Consider the following 25242-nt stretch of genomic DNA (forward strand, 5'->3'; position numbering starts at 1 on the left):
ATTTTCAAATTTTAATGGAATACAAAAATACTCTATATTTTTTTAATCAAAAGTTATTATTAATTTTTAAAAATTAAACATATTTATCATAAAAAAGCGAATTTATAAAAAAAATTTATTTTTTTTTTAGTTATGACAATCGCAGTTACACTCACTCTTACCCTAATTAATTATATTTATTAATTAAAATACAATAATTAATTTTTAATTAGTAATTTTTAAAATGTATAATAATAAAGAAATAAAATTTGTATATTAATATTAAAATAATTACAATAATCAATATTACAAATAGAATATTTATTTACTTTTTTTTTTTTTTTTTTTTTTAACAAAAATGAAAACTCATACATATTATAAAAATAATATTTCATTTCATGTTTATGACAAAATTCTACTCGCATACAAGAATACAATTTGACAATCGGCAAATGAACGTTTAAACGTGACAAAGAAAACCGATAACTAACAAATTTGACAATCATTAAATAATTAAACACGACTGAGGCGATAATAATAATAATAATAATTAATATGAAATAATAACAAAAGATATGAGAGTAATTTTATATTCAAACACATCTTTATTATTCAACCTCGATTCCATAAGAAACCATAGAATCAAGTGTTATTCTCATTCTTGGAATTTTATTATAAGCCTGTAAGAAAAATAAATATTAGTATATAAAAATTCAAAAGAAAAAAAGAAGCAAAAATAATAATTTACAGATTAATGTTACCTGAAAGTAAAAGTATCATTTTTTAAATATTTTTATCACTTAAATTTTATTAAAAACTAATGCGAAACTTAAAGATATACGTGTAAATTTCGGTTCTGTGAAACTGACAATTTTTTTTCTTTTCCTTTAACAGAGGCAAATTTAAAAATTTTTAAATTCAATAGTATAAATGTAATATTACCTTATTAAATATTTTCTGGCCAAAAGTATCGTTTAGAGAAGGATCACTTAATTCTTGACGAATTAAACCCGTGACTATAAGACAATCGTCCTGTAAAATAATAAATTTAAATTATTTCAATAAAATTTAATATAAAACTTTATAACAAGTATGTATATCAATTCATTTTACTATATCGTCGTTGTTTCAGTAACTGTTAAAAATTTATTTTTTCATACAAAAAAAAAATTATCAAAACTGACTCCTGGAACAAGGGCAATATTAACTTTTAATTTTTTTCATTTTTAAATTTGATGTAAAAAAAAAAATGCTAAAAATATACGTACATCGTTACTGTTAAAATTATCCCCTACTTCTATTTGAAATATTTTCTCATTATCATCACGATTTTGTTTCTTTTCAATAACAAATTGATTGCTATCTGAATCATTTCCAGTGTCTCGTTTTCTTTTATCATTCCTTTCAGAATTAATTCCTAATGAACTTGAACTGCTACTACTATTATTAGTATTTATTCTTCTTTTTTTCATTTGTGGTTCATTGTCATCAATAAAATTATCATTCACCATTGAATCAGAATGTGTTCTTATTTTTTGTGGAATTTTATTTTCCTTTAACGATGAATCACGTTTATCAATTGTTGTTGTTTTTTTCTTTGGCGAATCCAAATCTTCGATTATTTCTATTTTATTTGATTTTGGTTTTTCTTCCATCCAATTGTCAAATATATTTTTTGTTGATTTAACTTTTTGTTTTTCATTATTATTTGATGTTGACGGTTGGTTAAATTTATTTTGTGATTGAGAAGAATAAGAAGAAGTAGTTGATTTTTTAACGTAATCAACAATTATAGAATCGTCTCTATTTATTGATTGGGAATTTTTAGATATTTGAGAAATAAGTAAATCTTGTGAATTTAGAATATTTTGTGAACTTTTTTTTGAGACAACAGGAAATAAAGAACTTGCATTATTAAATTTTGCCCTTTTCACTGGTGTTGAACTTATAAATTCTGAACTTCTTTTTTCAGAACGTTTATTATCAACAGTGAGTTTAGACAATTCACTTCCAATATCTTCGGTGGATTCTTGACTATCACCTTTAATTGTACTAATTGCCGAAATTCCCAATGAAGAAGGGGGAATTTTACTTGGATTTCCAATAACACTCCATTGAGTATCTTGACTTGTTATTTCAATTGACTCAGGCACAATATTGTCATTATTGTGTGATTCCAATGTTTTTGAATGTAATTCTTCAGTGTCTAATGCAAAAATAGTTTTTCTATCATCTTTCGAAACATTAATATTTTGTTTCAACAATAATTCTTTATAATTATGTTTTGTGTTACAATATTTATCCAAAGAACAATGTAAAATTGCCAACATTATTTCTGAATCGGAAATCATTCGACGCTTTGATTTTCGTAATAGTTCATCTACAATAAAAAGCAATGTTAGTAAAATTTTTTATTTTTATTCAATAACTCAAAAAAATTACTAGATACAAAATAAATACCAATTTCCTCGTAAGCTGTTTTTGTTCTCTGCGTATCGAGAATACTCTCTTCCGTTTGACTAGAACCAATCATATAATAGACAACAATAAAATTATCCGAGCAAAATTGCTTTAAATCAGAGTGAATTGATTTCTTGAACATTATAGTTTTTCCACCTGTAATAATATTAAAATTATATTATTGCAATGTAATCAAATATCTAATTTTATTAACAGTATTGCGATAAGAATAAATATTTTTATTTCCTGACATTTCTCTAGCATTTTTGAATTCCTTTTCAAAGAATCATGAAAAATACTTCTTACCTGCGTCATTAATGATCTTCTTGTAAATATTAAGCTGTGAATAGCTGAAAAATAAAAATGATGAACCACTAAATAATGATTTTCGAATGATATTTGGCGATAGAGACACTTTTGTATTGTCTATTATATCCTCTGAAATTGGAAGAATATAATCAGAAAATTTGGGTAAATCTTGATTATTCTTAACTGCAAGCTTAACAGCTTCCCAATATTCTATTCCAACAATTGGAACACAATTGACAAGAGCAGTTGCTATCTGAAAATCAAAAAAAAAAGAAAAAGAATGTTTATGATAATTAATTTTAATCAAATAATAATTTTCCTTTGTATTAAATTTAAATGATTTCTATACCTTTTCTCCCAATTTTGCCTTTATAGTTGTGAGATGAGTTACATCATTTGACCATTCGAGAACGATGTATCCATCAAGCTCGTTAATTAATGACTGCAAATATTTAGTATCATTCATAGAAGAAACCAATACTACTGTAGGAATGTAGAAAGCTCTATAAAAACAATTTTAAAAACGATTATTACAAAATAATTTAATTAATTTGCAATAAAACTAATTTCTTCAACGTTTAAAATATTAAACTAATATTATTATTATTTTATTATTATTGTTTTAATTTTATTAATAAAAATAAATATGAGCCAAAAGTTTTAAACGTTCATATGAACGAAATTTGTTTTGCTACTTCTTTAAGTACGAATTTTATTACAAAATATTGTTTAAAATATCTAAAAAGAAGTTATTAATTTAATAATTGTTTAATTAAATGTTTTATTTTACATGGTCGTCATCATAATTTTTAATAATTTATAGATTAAAAAAAATATTTCGTTCAAATGAACGTTCAGAACTTTCGGCTCATAAATAAATATTAAAATAATTCCGATTAATAATAATAAAAATAATAATAATTTTTAATTGAAACCTACACGTAATCATTGTTTTGCAATCCAAATTTAATTTTATCCTTATGATGAACTTCTATTCCTTCCTTTGTTATTTTTATTGTTTCACTTCCTCTCATAATTGTACTTCCATATTTTGAGCCAATATCCTTGACAAAACACAACGATTTGTTTTTGTAATTCTGAAAAAAAATTACATTTAACGTAGATGAAATTTTCCATTTTAAAAAAAAAATTATAAAAAAAAACCTTTTTTTAATGTTACCTTCGGTTCAACTGAAACTGAAGCATGATTTCTACTGATAGATTTATCATCTCTCAAAACAATATCGCCTTGAATTCTTCCCACATTTATTGAGGAGTTGCGTTTCAGATAAATTATTTCACCTGTAATATTTTACATTTGTTTTTAATTAGCTTTTAATTAAAGATGTGCAAAAGTATCAAAATTCAATTCTCTTCATAAGAATTAACTTATTCGATTTGAGTATGTCAATGTAAAATTCGAGTTTTTGCACACTTCTATACTTTTAATACAACTATAAATAAAATTTAATAAAATTCGTCCTTATTGTTATTTAAAATGTTAAGGACTAGATTGAAAATATTTGTAAAAAATATCAATAAAAACATCATTGCATATACGTTTAAAAAATGTGTCAGTTACAGAATTGAATTTTGTGAAATATTTTTAGGTTAGAATCTTTAAATCTAAAAATAGTGTGTAATTAGAAGAAAAAAAAATGTTTCAACATTGTTTATACATTTTTCAATGGAAGCAAATAATTAGTAAGTAATATTCTTTTCGCATTTAGAATTTGTAAGTATAGTTAATTCTTTGTTAATTCATATACTTTGACACGAATGTCAAAAAAAAAGAACGGCTCGAATTTCAAGATAATACGTAATAGACATTTAATTACCTTTAGGTCCCTTTAAAAACCACATCTTGAAGTCAAAACTATCTTTCAATTTAGCACACAATCTTCTTTATATTTTTTTATCTTTATTTATTTAAATAAAAAAAAAAGATTATAAATAATAAAAACAAAATCCATCTCCCGCCATTGATATTCACGAACAGTAATGAAGTTGGCAGTTTATCGATTCAACTCAAGCGATAATCAATCGATATCATTTTTGCACGATATTTAAAAAAGAATAACATTTTATACTTTATTTTATTAAATGTTAATTATATAAATAATTTATTAATATCATGAACGTGATATTATTAAAATAATAAATAAAAACATAATATTAATAAATTATTTATATAATTAACATTTAATAAAAGATTCCCAGTCAATTTCCCGAAATAAATATTTAACCATCAAAAATTATAAAATAAAATAAATGACTATAAACTTTTTAAAAAATATAATATATATTAATTAAATTTATTACAAAAATTTGTTCATAATTACATTCCATTTCTTAGAGGTAGGTTAGTTTAGAGTCAATCACATGGAATTTATATAAAATACAATTTTCAATTTTCATCCATGCAACGTACAAAATTTCATTTTTAATCCACGCACAATTACACACACTTATTATATATATATATATTATAAATATTTACATTAATTGCACATTTAATGTTATTTTTCCCTTTATAAAAAAAAAAATGAAAAATAGAAATATTTATTTCTTCATTCAAGATAACCTTCTTGTTCTAATTTAGAAATAAATTTTGACATTCGATAATTCGCCTCCACTGGTCTAGCTCGATCTATTAAATCTAATAATGTTTCAACTCCAATATAAATGCTAAAATAAAAAATTTTAATAATTAATTATCTAGAGAAAAAAATTATAAATATTAATAAAATTTTTATTAAAAAATATATACCTTCTGCCCTGTAATTTTCCATGAAGATTGACAAGTTCATCTTTTGAAAATAAATCTACCTCTTCAAGTACCGAGAGAATATCATTTGCTGTTTGTAAATTAGGTACATGAAGAATTGTCTTGAAATCGGAGAGAATTTCAAGATCTTGCAAAATTTGTCTATTAAATAAAAGAATAAAATTATTTAATAATAATAATTAATATTATTATTTGTGTTATAAAAAAAATTTAATTTCTTTAGAAAATAATATTACTTTCGACTAGTGGTGCCAATAATTAATAATTTACGATCACGTGGTGGCTTTTTATTTAACAATAGCGATAAAGTTTGTAGCATTAAATTAGAATATTTTGGACCAATTGGTCCATAATCGAGAAAACGTTCAATATTATCAACTAATACACAACTGAGTTGAGAACGATAAGCTGCGGTAAATATCTGAAAAAAATATTATTAATTAATTTATAAAATTATTTTTTTGAAAAAAAAAAAAAAATTCTATTTAAATATTCCCTAATTTAGAGAGGCCACAAAATTTTCATTACAATTTTCTCTGACTTCCAAACAATATTTTATGTTTTTCCCTAACATTTTCAAATTTTGACTCATCTTTATAGTATTACACTATAAATATTGTTTTATAATTTTAATAATTAATTTCTTTAAATACCTTTTCTACCGCTGAACATTTCGCGGGTTCTGAAAAACCGATCATATCCTCGGATGTGCAAATTTTGATAAAAGGAAAATTTGTATTCTTCGCTATTTGTGCTGCCAATGCAGTTTTGCCACTTTTTCTCGGACCCTCGAGAAGAATTGAAACAAGAGCCGGTCCTTCAGTTGCAAGTAATTGTTCTTTACAAAAAAGAGCCTCACTAAGAATATCGGCGATTGGTTTACCCCAAGTGATAATTCCTTTTAACATTAATCGACCCAAATCATCATCATTTGTTCCAAAAGCCTAAAAAAAATAAAATTAATTTACAAAATTGAAATATATAATTTTCAAAAAAATAAATAAAGAAATGTTTTTATTAAAATAAATAAAATTAAATTACCGGTTTAATATCATTCTCAAGAGAATAAATAAAATCTCCTCTATTAACATTAAAATTTTCCATCGCCTCTGGATCCACCTCAACTTTATTTGTCACCTTAACCAATTTATTCATAGCCGTACTTTGTGCTGCTCTCACTAAACCTTCAATTTCAGCGCCACTGAAATTTTTCGTTAAACCAGCCAATTCTTTTAAATCAACGTCATTCGCTAATTTATTGTGAACTCGCATTTTAGCCGTGTGAATATTCAAAATTTGAAATCTTCCATTTTCATCAGGTAAATTGATTTCTAATTGTATCTAGAAAAAAAAATAATTTAATTACAAAAAAACGAATTTTTTTTTTTTTTTTACAAAAACCAAAAAAAAAGATACTTGCTTCCAATCTTCCTGGTCGAAGTAAAGCCTCATCAATCATGTCACGTCTATTGGTCATGCCAATCACGAGTATATTATTTAATTGCTCAACGCCGTCAATTTTTGAAAGCAATTGATTTACAACTGTGTCGTGAACTCCCGTATTCCCACTGACGCTACCTCTCGATTTACAAATTGCGTCAATCTCATCGAAAATAATAATATGTAACCCACTATTTGGTCCCAACTGACAAAAATCATAAATTAAAGGTAAAAAAAAATTAAAATAATAAATTGAACAAAAAAATTTTAAATTGTAAAAGAAAAATATTAATAATTGAAATAAAAAAAATTATTTTTTTTTTTCTGTACTTTTCTCTCCTCTTCCTCAGCATCAGCGAATAATCGTCGAATATTTGCTTCACTTTCACCGACATATTTATCCAAAATTTGTGGTCCATTAACAATTTTTGGCTCCTTTGCATTGAGCATTTTACCAATTTGCCGAGCCATTAATGTTTTACCCGTACCTGGTGGACCATAAAGTAAAATTCCTTTGACATGTTTAAAATTTAATTTCGAAACAACATCCACCGATAAAAGTCTTGATGCAAAAGCACGTCTAAAAATATCCGTAAATTCTTTATCTAATCCACCAATTCCCATATCTTCAAAATTCCAATCGGGATTTATTATCGATTGACGTGCCATTTTTCCCATTGATTTACCAACAAGATTTAACGTTGAATTCATTGTTTTTTCAAATTGTATTACAGTATCGCCTAAACAACGACCAAGTTTAATTTTTATTGGTTTTACATTTTGTCCTGCACCAACTGTCAATAAATCAACAGCCTCTATTGATTTCACTACAACGCTAAGGACTTTTTTATCGAGAAATTTAAATGGCAATAATTGTCCAACAGTGAATGCACAACCTGAGAATTGAAGTAGAAAATCTTTTGCCATTAAATCGGTATCGTATGGCTCAAGTGAAGCTCTGAAATAATTTTTCGAATTTATTTTAATAAATTTTTTTTTTCAAAAATTGATAATTACATTTTTTGAAATAGATTTAGGAATAAAAGAAAAGAATTACGTTTTTTTCAATAAAAAATCAACTTCTAGAACCATATTGCAGACACATGCGGCACTTTTTGAAAAATCAGTGAACGCACGAACTTCTATCTCTTGATTAAGGGACAATGTCGCCCATTTACGTTGAAGAAGACTAAATCCAACTGTTCCCCGTGATATTTCATGATGATTTCTTACAGAGAATACAAAATGTTGATTTGGTCCTGTTATTACTTCAACGTGTCTATAAAAAATTAAATTTTATAAAATTAATATTATATTTTAATTGAAATGAAATTTACAATTTATAATAAATTTCAGAATTATTAATTTTGACAAGCAAGAAATTTTTCAATGAAATTTTTTTAATTTTTTCAGACCACAGGCCTTGGATTGACTTTAAGGCGCAAAAAAAAGTTCTTTTAGTCGACTTACATTCCAAAAAAAAAAAAATAGAAAAAATTGATTTTTTTATTTTTAATTAAATTTATTTAGTTAATAAGTATTTTACTTTAAATAATTAATGTTGAATTAGATATTAAATCCATTTTATTAATTTCTTAATAAGAATAATTCAATTGGAATATTATCAAGAAAATTTATTTCGAATATTTCAGAATCAAAGAGACATAAATTTTTTAAATACTCATTACATAGGACAAATTTCTAAAAATAGAAAATGCTGACAACAATTTAATTTTATAATTTTAATTAAAAATTTTTTTGAATAATTGAATTTTTAAAGAAATATTAAAATTATTAAAAATAATTTAACTTTAGAAGAGTTATAGTTGAAATTTTTAGAAATAATTAAATTTCAAAAGATTTGGTAAATTTCAGATAATAATTACATTTTACAGAACAAAAAATAATTTATAAAATAATTTTAGATAACATTTTTTAAAAGTAATTGAATTTTCAAGGATTTACAATATTTAGATTTTTGAAATTAATTGAACTTCAAGTAATTTTGAATTGAAATTTTTTGTGATTTTGGTCATTTAAAATCATTAAATTTTGGAAGAGTTACAGTTAACATTTTTAGATATAATTAAATTTTAAAAGGTTTCAAATTGAAATTTTTGAAAATAATTAAATTATTTGAATTAAAAATTATAAAAAATCATTTAAAATAATAAAATTTTTAAAGATTTTAAATTTTAATTTTTTAAAACAAATTCATATCTTTGATATTTTTTTAATTTAATAAAAATCCCCAAGTTTTACCTGACTCTGAAAAAATAATTTATTTTTTTTTTGTTTAAATCATGGAAAGTATTATTAAATTTCTCTATTTACATTCAAAAGTCTGAATTTTTTAAAAAATAAATTCAGCTCTTTGATATTTTTGCAGTGTTTTTAATAGAAATCCCTGACTTTTCACCGATTACCTTGACCTGTGACAACCTTGAAAATAGTTGTTTAAAAATCTTTATATTACATTAAAACTATTATAATTAGTTAAAAAAAATATTTAAAAACATTTTGTTTGATTTATTTCATCCATTTTACTATAATTACAAAGTTATTAAAATTGCAAAAATCAAAAGATTTATTTAAAAAATTTTTTTTTGCATAATTTTAGTTCAAAATTTTTTTTAATTATAGTTATAATATTTGAAAAAAAAGTTCTAGTAATACAAACTTTTGAAGGTATGATATTACAAAATTATTCACTTTTTAGAAATCAATAATTTTGAAAAACATAAATTGTTAAACAATTTTAATTTTTACTTTAAAATGTCTGTGATAAAAATATAAATATTTCTTTGATGCTTTTATTATTAAATTTATTTTAAATCTCTATTAAAAAAATAAATAATTTAGAAAATTAACCTTTGAAAAATATGACGTAAATATAAAAATAAATATGATTTAAATAAAAAAAAAAATCAGATTTAAATTGAAAAAATTGGATTTTTCTTATTTTTTTAAGAAAATTATGATTTTTATCAGCTTTGGTATTTATAAATTTTAAGTAACAAATTTTTTATTTTAAAAGTGGAGACATAAAACATTTTATTTTCAAAAAAATATTAATTATTTAAAGATACAAATTATTTTTAAATAAAAAAAAAAAAATTCCACAGTTGGCAAAAATAAAGTAAAAATTTATTGAAATTTACAAATTATATCACGAGGGACATAAAAATTGAAAGTTTCAGAGATATGGAAATTTCTTATTATTTTATTTATATTTGTACTTGTTTTTTTTTTTTTTTTTTTTTTAATAACTTACTTGACATCATCTGGAAAATCATTATTGTTGATAATTGCACAATTAGTATAGCTAAGATCCTCAGTTGGACACTTGACTGCTTTCATTTTCTATAGAAAAAGAAATTAAAATTGCAAAAATAAAATAATAAACATAAATAATAAATAAATTAAATAATTATAAAGTTTTTTTTATTCACTTTTTATTATAACAATATGTTAGAGGTTATGTTTATATTTTGCCACGTTACTATATATATTTTACACAAAATTTCTATAATATTTTTATACTGATAATAAAATATTCTAAGTACTAAATAATATTAGTCATATGCTAATTACAAATTCACGTTTATTTATATTGATTTTTTAAAGATAATAAACTTACAATCGTTGACATGTTTCCAATTTTGATAATGACAGCATGACAACATAGGCCCCTGAAAGATAGACAACCCTATCAACATGAATGTAAGCTTTCTATAAATTCTTTATTTATATTACAACACTTATAAATATTATAGTCATATTAATTTGTATTAAATAACGTAATTCTTTTTTTAAATTATTCTTAATTGCGATAGAAAAGTATATATTTTTTTTTAAATCACCGAAGGTGATATTGACTGGAGATGAATATTATATTATTAGCAAAATAATTATTGTTATTGTTAAATTTTGTAATAGAAACATCAATTGTTTTATTTAAAAATAAGTTAACAATTGTTTTCCTGTTTGTAACTTTTTTTTACCTCTAAATGAAGTTTTTGAATGTATTTTAAATTTCGATACTTATCGATTATCATTCAGTGTGAAGTTGTCAGCGGAAATGAAATTTTCATTCTTTATTATTCACGCAGTTGTTGAAGAAGCCGGAACGTTTTCATTGCGATCCTAACAAAAAAAAACTATAATAAACGAAAGCAATTATCAAATCGTTGGTGATTAAAATTAATCATAAAGATTTCTATTGTACTGAGAGTAAGTTGAAATTTAATTTAACGTGAATTGATAGTGTTTAAAGAGATTTGTTTTTTCTTTATTTTTCAGGTGACGACAAAACGCACAGGAAGTCTCTTAGTGAGAGAGCTTTGGGCGATCCATCTGTCTTAATTATTTCATCGGCTCGAGTTGTATTTTTTGCGCTAGAAGGCGACCGTCCAGCAGGGCGATACCATTTTATATGACTTTTCCTCGACGACAAGGTAAATATAAACGAATTTATTCTTTATTTACATTTGGAATTGTTTTTTTTTTTAAATGAACACTTTTTTGTGCGAACGTGGTATCCAATTTTAGCAAACAGCCATTTTGGTCATAGGGAACGTGTTCACAATTTCGCTAACGCATTTATTTCTCTACGTGGAAGTGAATGCCATACTATTAATTTTTATTATAATTTTTTTTTGTCATTTGTGTTTAATCTTATTTAAAATGCTTTCATTTTTTCATCATTCTATAAAAAGTTTTGAAAAAAGTCAAATCGATGAAGTAACATAAAATGTGTTTCTAATATTGGTATAGGTTATTTCGTCATTTAATCTCATGGTATGTGTATTTTACTTGATACGTAAATGTATATAATATTAGAAAAAAAAATGTTCATTTTTTTTTTTATTTCAAGCGGTGAGTGACAGTTTTAATTTTTCAATTATAAAAAATAAATTTATACAATTTTTATTTATACTCTATAATCTAACCTCACTTTTAATTTTTTTTTCTTGTAATATAATTATCTAATTATGTTGTGAAAAAAAAATTCAAATTGATTTTTAATTGATTCATAGATTTAAATAATGAAACATCTGTTCAAATGAATGTAATGTGGAAAATTTTGTAATTTATATTAATGGTAATTTTACGTTTATTTGGATTTTAGACGATTTTTATATATATATATAAAAATGATGAACGTTATTTATGTATTTTTAAAATTTTTCGATTTAATGTACAATTTAGGCAGTGGTCGAAAGTTGTGAACACTTATAAATGTTGTGTCTATTTTTGTCTATACAATACTCTCTCTCTAGCAGCAAACATTTAACTGGTGCAAACGACCAGAGATATTTTATTTTGTCTAATCTAATCTTGTCACGTGTTATGCGTTCTTCCGCCACGGTTACATCAGGTTATTTATTATGCGTTAAAAATTTCATGTTTCATCTGAATATTATTTTTAATTTTTTTTTTCTTTTTTTATCGTATAAATAATTTCGTCCCAAAAATTAATGATTAATAAATTATACATTAATTTTTCAATGATTATTGATTTGTTTTTAATTTCTTGTAAATTGTCATTTCACCATTGATTATTATAAATTGCGTTGATAAAATATTCGATTATAAGAGCAATATCGGTTTATATACTATAATCAAAGTTCAAAAAGATATGAATTTATATGAGTCATGTTTATTTTGCTTTTAGGAAATTTCGCATTGTTTATCAATTTATCGGGATGTTTATTAAATTTTGAAATAATAAAAAAAAAAAAAATGAAACGTTTTTAGAAAGTATTTCTCTCTTTTTTTTCATAACCGTAGCAGGTAAGAAAGTGGTATATATATTTGACATATGTTGATTGTGTAACGAATGCAAATTATTCGAAAAATGTAATGGCTATATACTTATCATTGGTCGTTTGATGTCCGGCTTCAGTTTCATTTTGTAATCATGCATATAGACTCTTATCCAATTCCAGTTAATCTTATTTAAGTATATTTAATGTTGTCTTTCAACAAAGACTTAACAGTGGCTCTCAGTTATTGAAATTTTGTATTAATAATTTCCAATTTCTTTTATAATGTAATATAGATTGACACACTAATGTTGTTTAAATTACGTTTACATCGATTACAACATAGTTTACTTTTTTCAAATTTAATATAAAATTTAATTCAAATTTAAATATTCAATGAAATAATTTCTTTCTTATATTTTTTATTTTTGTTGAGAAAAAGAAAAATACAAAGTTGAATTTTTTTGAATTCGGATTTTATTAATTGAAATATTAATTGAAAATATTTAAATAATTATATTAATTGAAAATATTTAAATAATTATATTAAATAAATATATTTTTATTATTATATTATTCAGGCCTCGGATTATACGACTTTTTTCGACTTATTTGAATAAAATGCGACTTTTTTTTTACATTTTTTAAAAAAAAATTTTAAATTTTAATTATTTAACAAATTTTTAACTGAAATTCTTCACTAAATTAATTATTTTTAATAATTGTAATTAAATTCTTCACAAATTCAATTATCTTAAATTATTTTTCAATTAAAATTTTTATGAAATTTAATAATTGTTTATATAATTTAAAAAAAAAATTAGCAAATAAAATTACCAAAATAGTTTAATTCAAATTCACTTGAAATTTAATTATTTCCATAAATTTCAATTATTTTTAATGATTTTTATAATATTCTTCGAAAATTCAATTATCTGAAAACATTATTCAATTAAAAACTTTTGGAATTCAATTTTTTTATGTGATTTCTAATAAATTCTTCATCAACAGAAATCATTCAAAATTTCTCTTATTATAAATTATTGTCTGAAATTTAACACAATATTTTGAAATTCAATTATTTTCAAAAATTTCAATTTAAAAGCTTCTAAAATTTAATTATTTCTAAAAATTTTCCATCTAAAATTTTTTGAAATTTAATAATTTCAATAATAACTCTCCTGAAATTCAATTATTTTTAATTTTTTTAATAATATTCTTCAAAAATTCAACTATCTGAAACCATTTTTAACTTCAAATGTTTTCAAATTATTGTATTTTTGTCTGCAATTTGTAATAAATTCTTTAATTATTTATAAAAATTTCAATAGAAATTCAATTATTTTCGAAATTTTAAATTTAAAATCAACTAAAATTCAATTATTTTCCAAATTTCAATTGAAATTAAATTATTTTCAATATTTTCAATTTAAAATAAACTAAAATTCCATTTTTTTAAAAAAAATTTCAACTAAAATTCAATTATTTTCCAAAATTTCAATTAAAATTCTATTGTATTAAAAAATTTCAATTCAAAATCAACTAAAATTTAATTGTTGTCTAAAATTTCAATTCAATATCAATTGAAATTCAATTATTTTCAAAAAATTCAATTTGAAAGCTTCTAAAATTTTCCATCTAAAATTTTTTGAAATTTAATAAATTCAATTATAACTCTCCTAAAATTCAATTATTTTTAATTATTTTTATAATATTCTTCGAAAATTTAACTATATCTGAAACCATTTTTCACTTAAAAAGTTTTCAAATTATTGTATTTTTGTCTGCAATTTCTAATAAATTTTTTAGTGACAGAAATCATCAAAAAAATTTAATTAAAAATCACTTGAAGTTCAATTAATTTCAAAAATCAAAATTGCAAATCATTGAAAATTCAATTACTTTTAAAAAATGTTATCTAAAATTATTTGCTAAATTATATTTAAAACTGTAAAATTTAATTATTATCTGAATATTAACAAAATCTTTTGAAATTCAATTATTTCTAGAAATTTCAACTTTAACTTTTCCAAAATTATTATTTAAAAACAATTTTTTATTTAAAAATCTGTAAAATTTGATTAAATATTGCTTGAAATTTTTTTGACCATCAAAACTAAAAACTATGACAAAATTTTAATTCGAATAAATTAATAAATCAGACTTGATAAAATTATAAAAATGGAACTTTAAGAATTTTTTTTTTTAGAAATTTTGTCCTACTTAAATAAAATTTTGAAAATTTGTCTTACAATTAGTTCGATTCTGAAATATTCGAAATAAATTTTCTTGATAATATTTTTGTAGAATTATTTTCATTAGTGAATTAATAAAATGAATTTAATATCTAATAACATTAGTTATTTAAAGTAAAATATTCATTAACCAATTAAATTTTGTAAATATAAAAAAAAATTGACTTTTTCGACTTTTTTGCGAATATAAATCGACTAAAACGACTTTTTTGTGCCATAAAGTCGATCCGAGGCCTGTATTATTTCTAGTTGCATTTTATCTCAAATATTTACTAAAAAAAAAATTATTTCTCTCAATTTTTCAAAAAAATTTACATTATGAATAATTATTTAAAAATGACGAAAACGCGTGTTTTGATTTTTAATCACTGGAAGTACAAATTATTATAATTATGTGTAATTTTATTATGTAAAATTTTAAACTCGATTGAATTGAGTTTTGATAAAGTTTTCCTATAGTATATATATATATATCTAAAGCGTAGGTGGTAGTATCGCAAGTCGGTTGTTTGACAAATATATATTTACAATTGTGATAAAAAGCACAATTCTCGTAGTTGACAATCACACTTTCTTTGCACGTGAAAATAATAATTATAATTTACTTATATTCTCCTATAGTCGATTGAATTTAATTTTAATTGATTTTAATTATATAATTAATAAATTCATGTCAACAATTCTTTTGAAATAAAAATTCAAAAAAAAAAAAAAAAAAAAAAAAAAAAAAAAAAAAAATGACGGCGTTAAGAGAGAATAACATTATTATTATGTATATTCATAAAGACTTTTCTGTCTCAAAGTAAATGAACTGAAAGCAACTCTCTGGTTAAAGGTCGACGTTTAAGGACTGCATTGTGAATCGATTGTTAATTCAAAGACCACAATTTTCAGTGAATGTTCATGTTTTTTCTAGGTTGATTTTATCGTTACGTAATTACGGTTAGTTTATGTTATATACACACATAGTTAGTTTATTATAATTATTAAACACATGTAGTTTATAATTTGAGGTTTTTTTGAAATTTTTTGTTATAATTAATATTTTTTTTCAACTATGATAAGATCGGGTTTGTTATCAGACGTGCTTGTTTTACTATTATTCATACGTATAGAGATAAGAATAAAGCAGAATTTCGAGAAGTTAAAAAAAAAATGTATAAAAAGTGAAAATTATTTTTTTTTTTATCAACGCAGAATCAACAGAAAATATTTTACGTCAGAAATGACAAATATAATAATGATGGATAAGTCTTTTTTTTTTTTTGAAAAAAAATTTACAAATATTTTGAGACAATTAAAAAGCTTTATTTTTAACTCACTTTCAATTATCATAATCTTTAATAATTCAGAGATGTTATTTATAATTTACTGGATTTTGTATTTTTGAGTCAAAAGTCATTTATATATTGATATCAACAAACTGAGAGATCTAAAGTATTGTGAATTTTAATTATTTTAATTTTTATGAATTTAATTTTTACAGAATAAGACATTCTTTTAATATTGTTTTGAATAAATAATAAAAAAAATGTTACAATTTTAAATATAAATTAAAGTATAATAAAAATTATTCCTTCAAATTAGAAAAACATTTATTTATTTATTTATTTATTTATTTGAACAATGTAAAATATAATAATAATAATAAATATAATATAAAAAATTATTTGCCTGAAGTTCTAAACCGTTCAGATGGACGAAAAATTTATTTACTATTTTTTTAACTTCAAATTTTATTATAAAATATTTTTTTCTGTATCTAAAAATAAATTAATAATTGATTAAATGTTTAATGTTATTTTTTTTATTTTTCATTGATGATGCAATTTAAAAAATAATTTTGTTCATTTGAACGTTCAAGACTTCAGGCAAATTACAAAATTTATAATTTTTTTTACAAAATTGAAAACAAAATTTAAAAAAGTAAATAATTATTAATTCACAAACTATTTATTGATCACTGGTAATAAAATTAAATTATAATAATAAAATATTAATGGTTTTGAAAATTTGAATTTTGGAAGATTGAATTATTTTCCAAATTAAGAATTTTTGAATTTAATTATTTTTTTTATTTTTTAATTAATTAATTAATCAAATTATAATTTAAAGACAAATGAAGACAATTTACGCAAAAAAAATTCAATATAAGAAAAGCTGTTAATTTTCAAAAAAATGTTGGCTCAAATTTAAAAAAAAATAATTAGTAATTGGATTTGAAAAAAATTAAGTCACAAAATAATTGAATTTTTTAAATAATATGAGTGTTTTAAATATTTTAATTCTATTTATTAATAAATAAAATTAAAAAAAAATGTATTTGTTTCAAAAGGAAAATAATTGTGAGAATGTTTAATTTTAATTTTTGAATATGTTTTGCCAGTTAAAAAATATTTTTTTTTTCCTTGTTTGCTGATAGCCAGAGTTTGAAATTGAAAATTCTTTAAATTAAAAGAAAAATAATTTTTGAAAACAAATTTTAAAAATCAAAAAAAGAAATAAGTAGCTAAAACAAAAAGTTTCAAATTGCCTAAAAACGACATTGCTTTTCAAAGAATTAAAAACAAATCCCAACTAATTGGACAAAGAATCCTTCAAAAAAATGTGAATAGAAGCCTTTCAATTTTAGGTACATTTTTTCAATTAATATTTTAGAACATTCGAATGTAAACGTGAAAATTTTATTTTTTGTTAAAATACTTTCAAAATTGCAAAAAAAAAAAAAAAAGAATGCAAAAGAAATTAAATATTCATGATCATTATAAATTATCTGCCACTTAACTGAAGAATATTTAATAATAAAGTTTCATTTTCTTTCTTTTAGTTTCTTTCTTTTTTAAACAAGAAACTTTCCTCGTTTCATATGTAATTAAAATCAAGAAATCAATTAAAATCGTGATTTGAGTATGCAAAATTTAATTCTTAAAAACAATATTTTATTAAAGGGGAATATAATTATAAATTTATTATAAAAAAAATTAATTATTAATTATTGAATAAAAATAAACTCTATTGATAAATAATTTCTTTTTTAAATCATTTCAAGTGACATCCTTTATACAATGGAAATGAGTTATGGAATACGCATATACAGTTGGAAATTATAAATAACTTTATAATGTTTGTAAAATGTTTGAAGCTATATTATGTGTAAGTAGGTGGGGAAAAAAATCGATGTAGAATTTTTATCGGCATGGTTAGAATGAGAGGAGAAAAAAAAATAATAATTATAAATTAGTGCATGATTGATTCGCCTTGGACTTGAAGTAATTTTTTTTTTTTTTTCTTTTTTTGAAGGTAGCGCCCCGGAAATGCAGCAGTCACCCTGACCTATCCTAACGCTTGAAATTTCCGCATTGCTTCATCACGAAAAATTGGTGAAAATCTCTGACCTTGTCTGAGGTTTTCAACGTTGTTGTTGGGCTTACGTCGACGTCGACGGTTTTTCTAACCGGAGTATCCTACATACCGATCAATAAGCTGGTTTTCAACGTATATATATATATATATATATATATTTATTAAGCCTGCGCGTCTGACCGGCGTAAACGCGTGTACGCCTACTCCAATCCGATCCGGGACCTGCTGTACCCCAGAGTTGAAGTTTCTTCCTGTTCCTCTCTTCAGTTTTGAGCTTCGTGTCATATCATCAATTGTACGACAATCAGGCTCTAATCTCTTTCTCTCTATCTCTCTTTTCTCTTGAGAATTCTCTCGATTTTAAAATCAAAAATAGTTTAAACAAGAAACGGGCCGTCAGCAGCCACCTTTAAAACTTATGCGTCTACGTCGAGCAGGTAACACACAGATAGACTCATACATACACATATTATTTAGACGTTTTTAATTATTAATAATATTCCTTTGATTTTTTTTTTTTTTTTTTTTTTTTTTTTCTTTGCACCGGATGATATCTTCCACCTCAATTCCTGAAAAAGGGTAGCAGTAGTCTTTTGTGGGTGGAAATAATAATCACATGCCGGTGATTCGTTTCATTAAACTATCGACTTTACCTTTACTTACGGTTCAAAACTGATTTTCTACACGCTTTAGTTGAGCAGAATAATAATGTCAATAGAGAACATTTGTTTAAAAATAAATTTTGCCTTATTATCAAAAATTTTCTACTCGAATTAGTTGAGAGAATTTTTTTAAGTACAATATGTTTCCATATGGAAATATTTTCTCTTGGAAAAAGAGAAGAGGGAAAATTTATTTGATTCAAGTAAATATGATAATAGTCAAATAACCGATTATTGGAATCAAATAAATTTTCCTTTTAATGTAGAAAATGAAAACCCTTTTTTTTTTGGAGCAATTTATCTAAATATTAACGAAAGGAAAAATTTATTTTTTTCAATTTAATATTTAGAGGAAAATAAATTTTATGATAAATTTTATTTTAAATGAGGAAAAAATTCACAACGTTCTCTTTGCGATGGAAAAATAATTGCAGCGAAAAAAAGAATAATTTCAACCTTTTTTTTTAATGTGACAAAATTTAATTTTTTATATTAAGAATTCGATTTAAAAAAAATTAATTTCCTAAACAGCTGATTTTTTATATAGCACACATATTGAAATTCAATTAATCTCTCTCTCTCACTCTCTCTTGTAAATAATATCGACTTTGATGCAAATTACAAATGACTCACTACATCTTGAATATTTCCAAACTGATTGTATAGCTGCAAAATTTTGTAAGAAAAAAAATTTTTTAATTTCCATTCAATTTTTTGTCACTTTTTAAAATTAACAATTTTTTATCGTTTTTTCTTTTCTAAAAATAAAAATTATTTTTGAATTTTGCAAATAATTGAAGAGCTAATATTTTTTTGCCGTTAGCTTCAGGCAATTGAATTCGTATTTCATTTGATATTCAAATGTCATTAAAAAGGCAAGACTAAAAAAAAAAAAAAAGTTCGTTTTTTTTTTTAATGAAAAAAAAATTATTTTGTGCAAAATTACATTTTAAGCAAATTTTTGCTACTATCATGACCCTGAGATTATCTAGTTCTCCCGGAAAGTATTTAAATGATCGTTAAATGAGACAAAAAAGAAGGCACATTAAAAAAAAAAATACAATAGTTGATTTTATCACACGTTGAAAAATTCTTAATGATCCGATTAACGCTATACAAAAACTTTCAGAATGTTAATGTTGCAAAAAATTGAAAATATAGATGATTCAATTCACGAATATTTTTAACAGACCACTGAACACGAACAAAAAAAAAAAAAGAAATAGATGTATTTTTTAGTGCAACTTTCGATTAAAGTAAATGGATAGAATACAGGTGATATTTTAAATATTTATTAATACTATTTTTAAAAAAAAGAGAGAAAAGTTTTTTTTTTTTATCAAAAGTGAATCAAATTATAGAAAATAATAATATTAAAAACTAAATTCTAAGGAAAAAAACGAACATAAAAGGATTAAAGAAACAAGAAGATAAAAAAAGGTTTAAATTTGAAAAAACAGAATTAGTTGAAAGAAAATAACGATTAAAAAAGGGATTAAATAATAAAAACAGTGATTAAAAAAGGAAATACACTGAAAAAAAATTTTATTCAAATGAAATCGGTTACCTGACTTTTATTAAAAAAATATTTATTTGTACTAAATATTTTTTTATATTAAATAATTATTATTTGAATCAATTAAATGGTATTTGTTTCAAATACAGAAATTATTGATACAAATACAATTTAATTTATTCGAATAAAAATTATTTGGTTTAAGTAAATATTTATTTGATAATTTGTCAAGTAATTGATTATTTGAATAAAATAATTTTTTTTCAGTGTACGAGAAGTTTCTTTTTTTTGGTGAAAATAATGTAAAGTTTATTTATTTATTATTTTTATTTTGTTTTGTTTATATCAGAAACATCCAGGATATCATCCAGAAGGAAAGGATCGGTGTGCAGCAAAGGCGGCGGTAACAGGACATTGTCCCAGTGTCTCAAAGACGGCAGCATCATCCCTGTCACTTGGAATAATCGTTTAATACGATTAAGTAGTGAATTGCCGACAACGTCGTGGGATTCACATTTTCTTATAGGCACAAGCAACGGACAAGCAGCGTGTATGATCATTGAAGACAATCCCCCTCTGCCCACCAGATCGAGGCAAACCCTGCACCAAGATACCACCCAACGATTTTTAAATTTGGTCCTGCCTAAACACAGGACCTCAAAATTTTCAAGGTACATGAGAAAATCTTTTTTTTTTAAAAAAACATTTTAACAGACCTCGGATCGACTTTAAGGCACAAAAAAAGTTGTTTTAGTCGATTTATATATGAAAAAAGTCTAAACATTCGATTTTTTTTATTTTAACAAAATTTAATTGGTTAATGAATATTTTACTTTAAATAACTAAAGTTAATAAATATTAAATTCATTTTATTAATTCTGTAATGTAATGAGAATAATTCTATAAAAATATTATCAAGAAAATTTATTTCGAATATTTCAGAATCGAACTAATTGTAAGACAAATTTTCAAACTTTTATTTAAGTAGGACAAAATTTCTAAAAAAAAAAAAAAAAATTCTTAAAGTTCCATTTTTATAATTTTATCAAGTCTGATTTAAGCAATTCATTCGAATTAAAATTTTGTCATAGTTTTTAGTTTTGATGGTCAAAAAAATTTCAAGCAATATTTAATCAAATTTTACAGATTTTTAAATAAAAAATTGTTTTTAAATAATAATTTTGGAAAAGTTAAAGTTGAAATTTCTAGAAATAATTGAATTTTTGGAGAGTTGTAAATGAATTTATTAAATTTCAAAAAATTTTAGATGGAAAATTTTAAAAGCTTTCAAATTGAAATTTTTGAAAATAATTGAATTTCAATTGATAATGAATTGAAATTTTGGAAAACAATTGAATTTTAGTTGATTTTGAATTGAAATTTTTGAATACAATAGAATTTTAATTAAAATTTTGGAAAATAATTGAATTTTAGTTGACATTTTTTTAAAAAAATGGAATTTTAGTTTATTTTAAATTGAAAATATTGAAAATAATTTAATTTTAATTGAAATTTGGAAAATAATTGAATTTTAGTTGATTTTAAATTTAAAATTTCGAAAATAATTGAATTTCTATTGAAATTTTTATAAATAATTAAAGAATTTATTACAAAATTGCAGACAAAAATACAATAATTTGAAAACATTTGAAGTGAAAAATGGTTTCAGATATAGTTGAATTTTTGAAGAATATTATAAAAAAAATTAAAAATAATTGCATTTCAGGAGAGTTATAATTGAAATTATTAAATTTCAAAAAATTTTAGATTGAAAATTTTAGAAATAATTAAATTTTAGAAGCTTTTAAAAGGAAATTTTTGAAAATAATTGAATTTCAAAATATTGTGTTTAATTTTAGACAATAATTATAATAAGAGAAATTTTTAATCATTTCTGTTGATGAAGAATTTATTAGAAATCACATAAAAAAATTGAATTCCAAAAGTTTTTAATTGAATAATGTTTTCAGACAATTGAATTTTCGAAGAATATTATAAAAATCATTAAAAATAATTGAAATTTTTGGAAATAATTAAATTTCAAGTGAATTTGAATTAAACTATTTTGGTAATTTTATTTGCTAATTTTTTTTTAAATTATATAAACAATTATTAAATTTCATAAAAATTTTAATTGAAAAATAGTTTAAAATAATTGAATTTGTGAAGAACTTAATTAAAATTATTAAAAATAATTAATTTAGTGAAGAATTTTAGTTAAATTTTTTTTAAATATTTGAAATAAAGAAGATCTGAAGAAAATCTTCATTGTATACTAAAAAAACGTATTTTGTTAAAAAAAATTTTTTAATAATGTAAAAAAAAAGTCGAAAAAGTCGTATTTTATTAAAAAAAAACTCAAAAACAGTCGAAAAAAGTCGAAAATATCGTATAATCCGAGGCCTGTTTTAAGAACCAAATTTTTTCTAAAAAAAAAATTTAATTTAATTTTAATTTTAAACAAATTTTTTTGGGAAACTAATTACAGTTTTTCTGTCTGAAAACAAGAATTTGAAATTGAAAATTTATTCGATTAAAATGAAAAACATTGTTTCAATATTTAGTTTTGAAAGTTAAATAATTTATGCATGAGTTAAAATTTTCATGTTACTTGAAAGCAACACTGATCCTCAAAGAGTTATTAAAAGTTAACAAAATAAACATAAATTTTAATAAAACAATTTAATAAAACTAAAATTGAAAATAATTTTTGAAAATTTTGTGAAAAATTTACACTTTTTTTTAAATCATTTTTTGATTAATAAAAATTGTAAGAAATATGTTTGAGACGAAAATTCATAGAATTTTTCATTCACAAAAAATTTTTCTTTAATATTCGTTGATCATAAATGTTGTGAACTTTAACATTGTATTTTAAACTTAAATTAAATTAATTTAACTTTTTAAAATTTAATTTAATTCAAAAATTTTAAATTTTAAATTAATTAATTAATTTAACACACTTAAATTAAAATTTTTTGATAAATTATGGTAGATTTTTGACGTCAAAAATTTTTTCCAATACAAATAACTTAAAATTCGATTTGTATAATACGTCACTCAAATCTTTCAATAAAATATTAACAGACTATGTAATGTCAATAAGATAAAATATGTCAAGCAAGGACGTAAATAATTTTCTTTTTATTTTGTCAATAATGAGATTCAGTTTCCTTAGTTTTATTTTATTATTTTGCAAATAAAATAAATGAATATTTTTTCAAAGTTTTCAATATTTTATCAAATTTCTTTACTAGTTTTTGTCATTTTCGTACATTGAAAAAAAAATGATTTTTATTTGGAAAAAAAAATATTTAAATTTTTTTCATGATAAGAAACAATATTTAAAAATCGATTTTTTCAATTTTCGAGGTCAAAATCACAATACCATTTTTTATTTTTTTTTCTCTTAACCTCATTTGATAAAAGTTTCTTAAAAAAAGAAGTTACTAAATAAGTACGAATACAATTTAATTGTCAAAATAATTATATTTACAAAATAATTTAGTTTAAAAATTAATTTTAAATTGAATTTAAAAATAAATTATGTCTAAAATAATAGTTAATATTAAAACATAATTAAATTGACAAATAATGTAATTTATCAAAAAATATAAATTTTTATTATTATTATTTATTAACAATTTATTAACATTTAAAAATAAAATTGTTTTTATTGCTCTAAGAAATTTTTTCAGGAGGAAATTTCTTCATATCTATAAAATTAAAATTCTGTAAAATTAAAATTTTTCATAAGAAATTTTTCTTTCTCCAAAAAAAAATTTATTTCGTGAAATTATAATCCTATAAATATTAAATAATAAAGAAGCAAATGAATGCAATTTTTAATCTTAAATTGATTGGTGGACATTTTTTCCAATCCATGTTTCCCAATGGACATATTTTCCAATAATGGGTCACTTTTCCCACAAGAAAATATTAGTAATATAAAATATAACTATTTTTATTATTATAAATAATTAATTATTATCATCAAATATTTATCAAATGTAGTAATCGATTAATATATTTAACTTGAAACTTTTATTTTTAGGAATCACTTCTAAATTTGTTTCAGTCATATTAAAGATGATATTTTTAACTTAAAAAATTTTATACAAAAATGTTCCGAAACTAGTCGGAATGTTTATGAATAAGAATAATAATTTATTTATTTATTATACAACAATAAAGTCAGTTTGTTTTTACAAAAACGATTGCAATTATTCATTTCAAAAAATATTTATTGGGAAATGTGGATTGGAAAAAGTTTCTCCCCATATCTTATAAATTATGTTCTAATTCGTTTTTTAAATTAAAAAACTATGTAAAAGAAAAAAATAAATTTGTTAATTTCAAGTTTTCTTATTTCTGAATTTTGTTCAGTAACAGGCATCGAAAGCTGCAACCGTTCAGAGAAACGTGACTGTCAACATTGGGTAGAGCGGTGTTCCAAATCGCAAGAAAAGAAAAGCAACCTGACGCGACACGTTTCGAGCTACCATTTGGTAGCCATTTCGCAGCAAGGTCACAGATCGGTATTCAAACTGTCGCTGGGAATCGTGGCAAGGAGATCTAGGAGACCGAGGACGAAGACGTTGCCCACTTGAGAGTAAGAGAGAGAGAGAGAATAAATAAAAAACAAAAAAAAAAACTAAAACGAAGATCAAAAAGGGAAAAACAAGGCAATTTCTTCTTCGCA

The 25242-nt window shown here is 22.1% G+C and overlaps 3 protein-coding genes across 6 annotated transcripts; 1 reads left to right on the plus strand and 2 right to left on the minus strand.

Moving 5' to 3' along the window:
- Positions 1-283: 283 nt before the first annotated feature.
- On the minus strand, positions 284-4749 carry LOC127282578 (nibrin). The gene is made up of 9 exons (XM_051306908.1): positions 4587-4749; positions 3929-4050; positions 3688-3845; positions 3098-3251; positions 2746-3001; positions 2440-2595; positions 1248-2359; positions 922-1011; positions 284-659 (listed from the first exon to the last, which is right to left on the minus strand). The coding sequence occupies exons 1-9, from the start codon at positions 4609-4611 to the stop codon at positions 588-590; spliced, it is 2145 nt and encodes a 714-aa protein (XP_051162865.1). The 5' UTR covers positions 4612-4749; the 3' UTR covers positions 284-587.
- A 293-nt stretch (positions 4750-5042) lies between these two features.
- LOC127282633 (vesicle-fusing ATPase 1-like) lies at positions 5043-10668 on the minus strand. 2 transcript variants are annotated; one of them, XM_051306999.1, is made up of 10 exons: positions 10617-10668; positions 10251-10339; positions 8034-8255; positions 7307-7934; positions 6957-7181; positions 6578-6877; positions 6190-6480; positions 5773-5957; positions 5519-5677; positions 5043-5436 (listed from the first exon to the last, which is right to left on the minus strand). In XM_051306999.1, the coding sequence occupies exons 1-10, from the start codon at positions 10626-10628 to the stop codon at positions 5319-5321; spliced, it is 2229 nt and encodes a 742-aa protein (XP_051162956.1). In that variant the 5' UTR covers positions 10629-10668; the 3' UTR covers positions 5043-5318. The 2 variants fall into 2 exon arrangements, with proteins under 2 accessions (XP_051162956.1, XP_051162957.1); XM_051307000.1 differs by lacking the exon at positions 10617-10668 and adding an exon at positions 10429-10447.
- A 373-nt stretch (positions 10669-11041) lies between these two features.
- On the plus strand, positions 11042-25200 carry LOC127282635 (uncharacterized). Of its 3 annotated transcripts, none has more exons than XM_051307003.1 (4): positions 11042-11209; positions 11279-11433; positions 20890-21211; positions 24927-25200. In XM_051307003.1, exons 2-4 carry the CDS (start codon positions 11412-11414, stop codon positions 24964-24966), a joined length of 384 nt encoding a protein of 127 aa, XP_051162960.1. In that variant the 5' UTR covers positions 11042-11209; positions 11279-11411; the 3' UTR covers positions 24967-25200. The 3 variants fall into 3 exon arrangements, with proteins under 3 accessions (XP_051162960.1, XP_051162962.1, XP_051162961.1); XM_051307005.1 differs by having other exon boundaries at positions 24933-25200; XM_051307004.1 differs by lacking the exons at positions 11042-11209; positions 11279-11433 and adding an exon at positions 18578-18799.
- The last annotated feature ends 42 nt before the right edge of the window (positions 25201-25242 follow it).

Source organism: Leptopilina boulardi, unplaced genomic scaffold (genome assembly GCF_019393585.1).
Source record: "Leptopilina boulardi isolate dan_hultmark-lab unplaced genomic scaffold, ZJU_Lbou_2.1 LbouV2_300, whole genome shotgun sequence".
Classification (NCBI taxonomy): Eukaryota; Metazoa; Arthropoda; class Insecta; order Hymenoptera; family Figitidae; genus Leptopilina; species Leptopilina boulardi.